The 12,464-nt window shown below is 37.9% G+C and overlaps 1 protein-coding gene across 1 annotated transcript in view; it reads left to right on the forward strand.

The window, feature by feature from the left end:
* TBX18 (T-box transcription factor 18) overlaps positions 1-11,742 on the forward strand; it is a 32,175-nt gene extending 20,433 nt beyond the window's left edge. Inside the window, exons 7-8 of the mRNA XM_003258296.4 lie at positions 5,665-5,759; positions 6,846-11,742. Coding sequence (XP_003258344.1) covers positions 5,665-5,759; positions 6,846-7,570 — 820 coding nt within the window. The 3' untranslated portion in view covers positions 7,571-11,742. The remainder of the gene's footprint in view (positions 1-5,664; positions 5,760-6,845) is intronic.
* The last annotated feature ends 722 nt before the right edge of the window (positions 11,743-12,464 follow it).

A 12,464-nucleotide genomic window follows, 5' to 3' on the forward strand; every position in this document is an offset into this window, starting at 1 on the left:
GTCTTAGTGAAGACCATTCTGGTTATGATAAATATACTTGATATTTTATTATGAATTTTCTATTACAAAGTAAATGGCTAAATTTACTAATACGATATTGAAATCACTTCTGCTGAGGACCATTGTGCCTCAGAGATCACTTATTTTTGTAGTGTGATGGTGTGATATACCCTAAGGTGAATGTTCATGTGCGCTGCTGAGCTGAAAATGGAAGCTCTCAGGATGTACACTGCATGCTGTTTCTGCAGGGGCCTTGAAGAAACCTGCCCTTACAGGCACAGAGGCTTCAGTATCCTAATTAAATATCCTCTCTGCCTCTACTATTGGTGTAGAATTTCTTTGGTGATGATGCAACTATCTATTGATATTGTCTGTGGAGTATGATAGGGTCTTTCGTGAAGTCATATTTCCAGCTGGAATATGAAACTACTCTCCATTGCCAAGAGAGCTGATGTTCTTTAGTTTCCAAATTTGTCTTGGCTCTGCTGACAGCCACACACTTATTTTTTCTGTTTCATGTTTTGTGGTGTTTGTACTAAGTGGTAGAGCCACAATAATGAATTCCACTCTTACTTTTATCAAAAAGCAGATCACCTAGTCTGTGTGCCAAAGCGTTTTTGAATTTATTGATATGACTCTACTCCAATATAGTTCAGTACAACATTTTCTAAAGTAGCTGTTACTAAGTAGTAATAGAGAGTAATAGTAGACTACAGTTCTGCAAATGCCTTTTCAGAGTAAGGCTTCTATTTAAATGTTTTTAAAAGCAGCTTGTTTTTAAAAAGAAGTATTTGAACAATCTTTATGACTTTCTCCTGAAATTATTCTAATACTCCTTGAAAATCCCCAATTATTTTAGAGAGAGTTTCATTTGAAATTTTAGAGGGAAAACAATCCAGATTCTTAGTTCTTTCAGTTGATTAATTGGACAAGATGGGTGCCAGAGACCTTTTCTCAGAATACACTCAAATGCTTGCAGAGATGTGATGTCATTTTTATATGCAGTGGCATCATTGAAACACCATGCAACATGAGGACTGAAATGCAGCTAAAATGCACTGAGAGTAGAGTAGCCTTCAACTGAGTGCTGGTAGATCAGGAAGACTAATAGCAGGGCTTCCCTCTGAAATTTTTCACTCTGTAGGAAAGTTTGCAGATATTCCTAACACATGAAAGTCGTCTGCTGTATTGAAATTATTTTGTTTTTCAAATGTGTGTTTCAATGTAGAGAAAAAAATTGCTTGTCTTTTGTTTTGTTACATTAGCTCCTGGTTAACCTTGTTTTTCAGAGGTGTTTCTGAAAATTAAAATGCAAATTGAACCGTCATTTAATAACTGGAGATGGCCACTTAGTGAGGTGACTGAAGAGAACCTTTGGGATGACTCCTATTCTACCCTGGCAAATGCTTTGATAGAATTATTTTGTGATTTTTGTTATAGCAGAATAGTATTTGTCCATTTAAGGGTCTTGTATTACTTTCAGTTTTTTTTCTTAACCAGAAAAGGAATTTATTAAAACGCTGAAATTCCAGGAGAGAAATATTCAGGCTTGAAGAATATACAACTAGCAACTACTATATCCAAGCTATCAATTGCTCTAGCAAAGACTTCTCCACTACTGACTTAGGGGTCATATGCTTGTATATAGTCAGTTCATTTTTGAAGGGATAAATTTAAAATATTTTTAAAATATTTTATATTTTGAACAGATAATAGTGTACAAACCTCTACAAGAAGTGAGATGATAGATGCATATGACAAGTTTTCAGGAAGAATTATAGATAATGAAAATACATTTGGATACTTAAATTTGGTCAGTGAAAAAGACAGTGGTGTTGTTGAATATAAAATACTAGGTCTGTTGTTTGATATGGTGAGTTCAAAATGCTAGCTTTGATATGGATATTTCTATCCCTTTGGCTATTTCAGGAGTATGTAAGCCTGACATCCATGGTGCTTGTTACTATTTCTTCCCTGACTCTAAAACTTTAAAAATTTTGGAGGAACATACAGAAGACAGTAAATTATGTTTTAATGCTTTTAAGATTTTGTTAAAATTTAAAATTTTTATTTTGTTCTAAGTGTTTAAACAATATTATAGTACATGAAAAGCACATTGAGCCTATATATGGCTTTCTTGCTAGTAAAATAAAGTTTCAACTATTTTCCCTGCTGAAACTCTCTTGCTCATTATAGACAAGCTATTTACGAATACTTCTCACTTTGGAATGCTAAATATCTATAAATCATTATTCCTTTATTTAAAAATCTGATTGTAACATTTTCCATTGACAAATGCAAAAGACACATTTGGAGAAGAGATAATTCAGTCACCTGAATTACATAAGTGAACATTTCTAACTTGTGTATTAGTTTCCTTTAAAAAAAAAAAAAGACCAAGTTATATGTAAGATTTGGTGGAGGGCACAGTTGTTTGGAGAGCATGGGCATGAAGGGGCATGATTTTTTAAATAGTAGAGAAGTAAGGCTATGAGAAAAAGTTTAACATATTTCTTTATTACCCCTGGTTCTATTGTGCTGTTGTTAGTGTTTTTTAAAACAAATTCTATTTTTATTTCCCCGACCCTGTATATGAAATATACAAACTGACCAGGACAAGAAATAAACATAGACTTGTGATTGTTTAAACTTTATAAAACAATTTGCCTTAATTAAAAATTATCCTTTTCTGGCTATTTATGGCTCCACAGCCTATTTTACAGGAATCAGTAGCTTTGGCCCTTAAAAGCTCTCCTGCAAGACATTTGCTATGTGAGAGAGAATTTATGTGCTGAGAATAGTTTCATTCTTCAGTTAGGCCTTAGGTTTGACCCTATAAAATTTTTTTACTCAGGAAGGTACAAAAATTTCTTCTCTTTAAATACTTCAGGAAAAACATAACCATTTTACTAAATAAACTTGGCCATTTGATAGCATAAATTAGGGCAGTGATAAAATGTGGAAATTGTTCAAAGGCATCTTGTATAAATTATCGCCTTGGCTGCACTCCTGCAGGAGGTGCCTTTTATCTTTTCTTTAACTAGCCAGGAAAGGTCTCCATTACTGGAGAAAATGAAGGCTTTTTAAAAAATGTCCAGATTCAGCTAATAAATATTTTATAACTGTTTCCTGCAAAATATCTAAAATCCTTTCTGGAACTTGTAGTGTGAAACAGCAGCCTCAGGAAAAATATTGATTGCTCCAAATCAGATCACTTGTAGATACGTCGCCTTCAGAGCATCTCTTTAAAGCTTAAGGTTATAGATTTGTGATGATCAATAACTTCTCCCTAAGACTTTAGTTTATGGATTTGTATTTGAATCATAATAAAGTTTACACTGCTAAAGCAAATAATGCAGTAAGATACATCTCTGTAGTCAGTTTCTAAGTCCAGTGGTTGCTTGTTAATTATCTTAGTAAACTTCCCTCAAGCTGCTCTATAATCACTTTAGTATTTTTAATATTTAAAACTACAATTACTCAAACTCAACTATGTGGTAATAAGAAGCTGTTTTATGTTAAGCTGTGTCTTAACATTCTTTTGCATTTAAAATCATTGTATTTCTAGAAAGTCATAAAATTTAGTATTGGTATAAACTGAATAGAGGGTGATCAGCTAAACAGGACCCAGAGTTCATTAGTCCAGTGTTAAACACACCCACAGGCAACATGGGGTTTGGAACTGACTGCGTCTGCCAAACTGCCCAGAAATCAATACGCTAGTACAGAAAATACTATCCAGTGGCATGAAGTTGGATTTGGCTTGTAGTTTGGCCACAGATATGATGACTGGTTTGGAAAAAAAAAATCACTTAGAATGAAACAATGTTAGGATTAATAAGGGTTTCAGACCTTTTGTAATCTCATCCTCTCTTTGTGAGAAACTGAAGTCCAGGGAGATTAGCAAATTTACTTAAGGTCAGACAATGCGTTTTAGTGAGTCGCAGTGCCAGTGCAGTCTTTCTGACCCCAATCTAGTATCCTTACCACTAAATAATTCTCTCTGTGGCACACTGATTACATCAGAAGCCAGATTCTGTTCTCTCTCAGGGTAGGCCAGGTGGAGCAGCTGCAGTTCCCCTCTGTGCTCCACTTGTTTCTTTGGCAATGCTGCACTATCCCCTCTGGGGCTGCAGCCATCTCTTTGAAGTGCTCTCAGAGCTGCATCCCCAGAGCCTGTGACTTAAGAGATGATTCAGGCTCATGTGCAGCCTCATGAGGTGTGTTTGTGCATTCAAGCCTGTACATGTATACACATCAGCCTTCCACACATGCATAGCTACATCATTCTTTCACTAAGATGGGGTAGGCATATTCCTCGAGAGTGAGTACAGAAATCAATTAACAGAGACTATACCCTGAACACTCTAAGGAAGTAAATTCTGTGCGTGAAGCCTTGGAACAGATGGACAAGTAGTGTAAGATAGTTTTATCGGCACAAATCACTTACCTCTGGTGTTTAGAGAGCTTTCACCATATTGTGTATGTGGTATGACTCTCTGGGGTGGATTCCTCTAGTCTTAGTTTGCAGGTTGTGACTTCGGGTGCAGGGACTCCAGAGGTGGTAGCACCTTGAGTCAAACTATTAAAGGAGATGTCTATTATTGGACATACCAGGAAGCAAGTATTTTCTACAGTGGAGCTGCAGATTTCATAAAAAGTGTAGTGTTATCTAGATCAACAAATTACTTCGGGCTGAGGTGGTTGAAGGAAGAGTGATGAGGTCTCAGGTGTGGCTGCCTTGAGAATGATCTAGTTGAGTGAATGGCCTCATTCCCAGAACCCAGAGGACTTAGTCACTTGGTATACAGAGTGGAAGTCTCTGAATCATTCATGGTAGGAGATGGTTGATATATGTATTTAGAGTAGTTGCCCTTGTTTTAAAATATACGTATGTCATGTAAATAGTCTATATGAAACTTATCCTGTCTCTTTAAGTATCCATTCATTAAGTGTATTTCAGGGTTTTAAAATAATTTGTGATTTAATAGTAACTCCATATACTAGATAGCCCTGTGAGGTCACCTTCCTGCTCTCCTCCCACACACTGCAGGGAGAGGCCAGTGCCGTTTCTTCGTGGCCCTCCTGTTGCTGATGGGAGCCCAGCCTGGCTACACTGGGTGTGGTAGAGATTGTGCTCCTGAGAGAGAAGTCAGTCTTCTTTGGACGAGTGCTTCCCTGAGCTGGCTGCTGAGGCACCAAATGATGGGCAGTAATGCCTCTTAGAAAAGAGCTGGTTTTCTAGGAATGTGCTTTTGTGGCAATGCCTTCCTCACTTAGAGGGAGAAGTAACAGGACAAGGAGAGAGGATGTGTTCCAGATCACAGCAGAGCCTTGGACTCAATAGCAGCCAGGATGGACTCTCTTCATCTCAGCTCCTTAGCCCAAGGGAACAGCTTTTCACCCCTCAGGTCAGCTGAGTTTTCTTGAGAACATTAACAGGCATCTTGAGTGGATGATTTCAGTTCTCCCCTGCTGCTGGTACAGAATGTTGTTAGCCCATTGCTGAAGCATTTCTTCTTGCCAGTGGCAAGCTCCTAACTGGACAGTGTGGGGGTACTGTCAATACCAGTGTTGTTTTGAGATGCTTGCTGCTGGTGAAAGCTCCAAATGCTCCTAACTAGACTTCTTTTGTCCACGCCTATCCTGACTCCTTCCATTTAGAATGGGTTTGGAAGCCTTGGTGGAATCATATGCATTCTGGCGACCATCACTACGGACTCTGACCTTTGAAGATATCCCTGGAATTCCCAAGCAAGGTAACTCACAAAGTCTCCTGGGTCATATATACAGCCCGTTCCTGCCTAGAAACTCAGGCACTAAAAGTGTACAAGTCATTATTAATACTTAAAACAATGACCTCATCACCAACATTGTCCTACGGATTCCATCTGTCTTCTGCATGGTATGGGGATGGATCAGGAAAAAATGGCTCTCATGGTCACCGATTAAATCTTAGACGTCTTAGGCTGTTCATATGTTTCATGACCTTTACCTCATCCTGAAATCTCATATTAAAATTAGAGGTGCTCTGATGCCAAGTCCTCTTCACAAGAAATAGTTGATGGTGCCCCCAGTTCACCCTTTCTTCACATCTTGTTTGTTTTCTTTCTTCAGCAGAATTGCCTCTGGGCAGGGTTCTCCTGTTGGGTTAATAATGAGAAGGTCAGGCACATTCAGGCAGACCTTCCCGGGCTCATCTCTGAATATTTCTGAGCAGCCCAGAGCTGATTTCTCCTCAGAGGGAACTGCATGGAAAGCGATGTTGCTTCCTCTCTGGTCTGCTCCATAGGTAACACTCTCAGGTCACTCCTACATTCAGGCTTTTTACCACCATCCTGCCCAGATTCCAGTGAGAATTTACTATGCTGGGTTTCAGATAATTATCACTGGTTGGATTGGGCTTTTGGATTATTTTGAGACACTGTATAAAACACCATCAGTAGAGCAGTGAAGGTTTTACAACCTGTCCAGCTCTTTGGAATTCTGCTCTCCCCTTAAGTTCTGTCAAGTTTGCAAACATCAATCTGCCAGCAGATCCAGAGGGGGCACCATCGCTGCCGTTGGTTGGACACAGGGTTAACTACCCTCTCTAAGTTTCACAGGACTGTTGATTTGTTGGACCTCTGCTCTTGTATTAGCATGTGATTCAACAACTTGTTTTCTAATTGGAAATGAGATTTTTCAACCAGATAATTCGTTGAAAGCTGAGACCATCTCCTTTTCATCTCTGTAGCATTCCCCCAACCCTTGCCTTGTAACAAGCTGTGTCTACCTCATATTTACAAAATTGAAAGGAAAGGATGACTGTGGAGTCATTCTTTACATTTCAACTTCTTTTGTAGGCAATACAAGTTCCTCCACTTTGCTCCAAGGTACTGGGAATGGCGTTCCTGCCACTCACCCTCACCTTTTGTCTGGCTCCTCTTGCTCCTCTCCTGCCTTCCATCTGGGGCCCAACACCAGCCAGCTGTGTAGTCTGGCCCCTGCTGACTATTCTGCCTGTGCCCGCTCAGGCCTCACCCTCAACCGATACAGCACATCTTTGGCAGAGACCTACAACAGGCTCACCAACCAGGCTGGTGAGACCTTCGCCCCGCCCAGGACTCCCTCCTATGTGGGCGTGAGCAGCAGCACCTCCGTGAACATGTCCATGGGTGGCACTGACGGGGACACCTTCAGCTGCCCACAGACCAGCTTATCCATGCAGATTTCGGGAATGTCCCCCCAGCTCCAGTATATCATGCCATCACCCTCCAGCAACGCCTTTGCCACTAACCAGACCCATCAGGGTTCCTATAATACTTTTAGATTACACAGCCCCTGTGCACTATATGGATATAACTTCTCCACATCCCCCAAACTGGCTGCCAGTCCTGAGAAAATTGTTTCTTCCCAAGGAAGTTTCTTGGGGTCCTCACCGAGTGGGACCATGACGGATCGGCAGATGTTGCCCCCTGTGGAAGGAGTGCACCTGCTTAGCAGTGGGGGTCAGCAGAGTTTCTTTGACTCTAGGACCCTAGGAAGCTTAACTCTGTCATCATCTCAAGTATCTGCACATATGGTCTGATGAAACCTTTAAGTTAAATGACATTTGGATCTGTCTAATGTATTTTCTTTTTCTTTTTTAAAAGCTATGTGGAAAGAAATTCTCTGTGGTTTATAAAATGTACATATAATAGAAAATGAAGGCTCACTGGGTTTTTTGACTTTTATCATGGTGAGATTGTAATTATCTATGGTATATATGTATGCTCTATATACATAGCACATGGAGTATCACAGCCCCTATTGTTCCCCTGCTTCATCCAGTTGCACAGAGTATTGGCATGCGTGTAGTATGTTTAAGCAAAGTTCTCAGACTCTTTTAAAAACATGATGGTAAACTTAAAACTTGGCAATGATTCTATCCAGATGAACACTTATAACTTAATTTATCAGAAAAATGCTCTAAACGGTTTCATACTTGACGTGTTGATAACCAGCAGTAACCAGCATGTAGAGTCTTGTGATTTCTGTTATTCTTGGACACAGTGTGAGAATCTAAAATACAAAAGCCAGTTAAAGTCTTAGTTCTGAGGTATTTGTAATCATGAAGGATCAGCTTTTTCATTCCTGCTTATTATTTAGCACAGATACCATATGACCTTGGGTCTATAAAAAAATCATAACCCATAATAATTGTTATTTTCTTAAGGAAGGTAAAGGAGAGGCTTGTGATTATTTTTTTACACTTTCCATTGGGCACATATGAGGTTCTCACTCATCTGTAGAGAACAAATTTCCAGTATTTTCGATTTTTTGCTTATTTTAGTTATCAAATAGACCGTTAAAGAATGTTCTAGAAACATTTTTAAATTCCAGTTTTCACCAGGAGAGGAGTACGTGATATGAGTGGAATGGCAAAAGGAAAATAAATCCACCTCAAATTCATTGATTCCAATGAGAAATGTCTATCTTTTAAATCAAGAGTAATACTATTGTTAACTATGCCTTATGTTTTTGTATAGTTTGTTTTTAAATTTAGAATATTTTTTCCATCTTGCTCTGAGCTTCCTGACCCATAGTATATAAGTAAAAAAAATGCATTTATGCTACTTATTTATATCTTATAATTCCTACACATTGAACCCTTTCCCCCTTCTTAACCATGTCCGTCTGCCTGAGTCTTTCCCAAAACAGATAGTTCCTAGGTCTGTATGGTGTTAAATAACACGGTGAGGAATTTCAGTGGGTTATCTCCAGCAATCTGTCTTTTGGGAGCTATAGTGCAAAGGCCAAAGCCCATTACTATAAAGGCCCTCTTGGATGACTAAGAAGGAAGATACTAATTATGATAAAGGAACTATAAAACTTTTAACCGCAACAGAATTTTTAACGTCAGAACTGGAGAAATTAAAATCAGTATTAAATTTTTTAATTCCTAAAATAATATATGCATGATTGAAGAGTTAAAAACAAGTAACTCTGAGAGCACAGTATGAGATAAATAAAAAAGGCTAAGAATACATGATGAGGCACGTTCCCCTTCTGAGGAGAAAGTAAAATAACATGTCTGTGCATTGACCCATTCATTACGTTTCATGTATCTTAAGCAAAAGAGCATGATTTCCTCTCATTGCTAAAAAGAGCTGCTTTAACTCATCCCCGGATTTGGTGGGGAAAGGGTACAACTCCTGATTTGCTGTTTCACTTTGAAACAACACAATTTGTTAGATACTTAGGGAGATATACTGTTGAATTTGCACAGGATGTGACTGTTTATACATATTAACAAATTTCCTTTTGGATTCCTTAGTTCACCAAATTAGTATTAAATTTTTAAATTTAAAACTAGCATGAAGGGACATGAAGTATTTACAGTAGGTGGATCTAGGTAAGATGTTTGGGTATGGCATTAATAGCTTGACAAAGATTTGGGGAAAGGTGTTAAGAATGAGTCCATCTCAGCCATAGTGCTTGGTGTATAATTCAAGAACAGAGAGTTTTCCATCTTGAAAAAACATGTAAAGTAATGCTCTATACCCATATATATTAATAAGAGCATTTTCCTTCTTGCTGTTGATAATTTCAGATGATACCACAATATGAGTATAATTTTTTATTAATCTTTTTTTCTGGTAAAATTTTAGCAATATTTTATAAATGCTTTTTTTAGGTTTTACTGTAAATATTAATCACCATGTCACTTCAGAGACTAGCCTTTTATTGCTGAATTAAATGACATGCATACATTGATAATTATATATCTGTATTTTATTAAAAAGTACTTAAAATTATATTAAAGTGTGTTATTAAACCCTTTTATGATTTTGGAAGGTAATCATTTTAATGTCTAAAAATATTGTTCCAAGAATAAGCACACACATGCATACCCCAAACACAAATTCTGTACGTCTCAAATACATGGCAGAAAGAAATGGGCCTGCTGTTCATGTTTCGTGTGTTAAATATAATTTCTTGGTGTGTTGACCATGTCATTGAAGGTGAAGGCCCTGGCAAATGTTGAACACATGAAAATTTGAATGTGAGAGGAAAGGGATGGGGTGGCATGTTTTGTTTTGGGTCCAGGGGAGAAAGGCAAGGTTACAAGAATGAGTGGCTTGCACCACTGACTAGTGATGACAGATTACTTCTATGCCCCTTGACTAGTAAACATTCCAAGGGACATCGTGATGGGGTGAGGTTGCTGCTATCAAGACCAGTCACATTTGAAAATTAACACTTGCTTCCTTACAAGCTGCCTTCCAGAGGTCAACAGCTTTTCACAAGTGAGGCACCCAGTTGCTGACCCTTGATTTCTGGAATGTAGGGGGTCAGGAATCCTTGGTGGCCCCCAGAGAAGGTTGGGGCACAGGGTAACCTATATGAGGAAGGATCATACTTACTCTTTACATCAATTAGCAAAATTTTGAGGAAAAAGAACCTCACTTTTAAAATGTAAATAGCTCTTCATCACCCCTCCAGACTTAATCCTACCAGTAACTCACACCTTAGTGTGAAATTAATAAACAGCAGCTTTGGAGATAGCTGGAGGTTTGACTTAGAGGAAAAAAAAGGAGTAATTTTTGTAGCAGGACAATTCTGGGAAGATTTGTATGGGAAGGAGAAGGTGCAAGAAGAGAGATCCCTAACTGAACTCTGCAGTGTCCCGTGAAATCCGGGTACAGAGCATTAAAAATAATCATTTCATAAACTTCTTTCAGGAACCTTGGTAGAGGTGGCGGATGCTGTCTTATGCTCTCTCTAATTAGAGAGGTTTGTAAAGAATCCTTTGTTGCCAAGTGTAACACAGTGTTATTTCCTCCTGAGAAATCTATTGGCTCATCTACATGAAGGTTTTTCTAAGCTTTCCCTTAAGAACTAATTGTATTAAATTATTACCATGCTGTGTTTTAATCTCACTGTTTGTCCTTTCTAAAAAGAAATGCTCAGATAAGTTGAGAGTAAGGTTAAATATGTGAGCAGTTAAGTACGCATACATGATTACAGCATTCTAGGGGCTCAAACCTTAAAAATTATCATTGCTAGAAACTGACAAATATATTCAAGTATACAAACATTCAACAGATACATAAACTTAGTATCCCTCTACATGCTGATAGATTTTCAAATAATGTGCTTTCTTTTCATTGAACTTTGGTATGATGAGAATAACATTGCCTTGGGAATTAGAGAACTCAGTTTCAGACTATGGATTTCTCAATCATGATTTTGGGTAAAAAAATTAGCTGCTTTATGTCTCAGTTTTGGTATGTGTGAAAGGAATGGCTGGGATGATAATTGTTACTATTCCTTTTAGTTTCCAATTCATATGATCCTATTATATAAATATTTAGCTTAATATTGGGAAACTAGTTTTATAAAACTATTATATCTTTTGGAATATATTCCGTTTATTTTGGGATATATATATACTGTATCTGTGGCTTTACAAAGAATATAACACTATCAGTATTATTTCCAATTTGTTGAATTATGTGAAATTTATCCTTTAAATGGAACTGTGCTTTAGTTTTATAGGATAAATTTTAGTGTTTTAATATCAGAAGGAAGCTATGCTTAGTAACGTATTTGCTATTTTATAGTGAATAGTAAAAGACATTAATAAAATTTCCTTTTTGTGATGCTCTTAATTGCATGGCATTAAATTATTTTGTTTTGAAATAAGTATGGCAGTCTATTATAATATATGGAGATCATTCCAAGTCCATTCAAAATACATTTAAATCCTCGAGAAAACACTTGAACTTGTCTTTTTGAATAATTTTATCCCTACTGAGACTCAGATACAATAATATGGGGCAGTTTATTACTCTGCAAGTCACTGAGTTTATACAAGGCTGAATCAAAACACACATCCTATGTCCATATTTTTAAATCATATTAATTGCATCACTAGAATTACTTAATAAAAAGACCAAGAGATTTTTTTTTTTTTTTTTTTTTTTTTTGAAACGGAGTCTCGCTCTGTCGCCCAGGCTGGAGTGCAGTGGCGTGATCTCGGCTCACTGCAAGCTCCGCCTCCTGGGTTCACGCCATTCTCCTGCCTCAGCCTCTCCAAGTAGCTGGGACTACAGGCGCCCGCCACCACGCCTGGCTAATTTTTTGTATTTTTAGTAGAGACGGGGTTTCACCATGGTCTCGATCTCCTGACCTCGTGATCCGCCTGCCTCGGCCTCCCAAAGTGCTGGGATTACAAGCGTGAGCCACCGCGCCCGGCCTCCGAGATTTTTCTAAATAACACCTATATTGAGATACAATTAGCATGCCATATAATTCATCTATTTAAATTGAACAGTTCAGTGGTTTTAAATATGTTCACAGAGTTGTGTAACTATCACCAGAATCAATTTTAGAACATTTTTATCACTGTAAAAAAACTCCATGCCCATTATTAGTCACCTTCCTTTTCCTTCCCTTCCTTCCTTATCACCAACTCCTAGACAACCACTGATCTGCTT

The sequence above is a fragment of the Nomascus leucogenys genome, chromosome 18, assembly GCF_006542625.1.
Source record: "Nomascus leucogenys isolate Asia chromosome 18, Asia_NLE_v1, whole genome shotgun sequence".
In the NCBI taxonomy this organism is placed as follows: Eukaryota; Metazoa; Chordata; class Mammalia; order Primates; family Hylobatidae; genus Nomascus; species Nomascus leucogenys.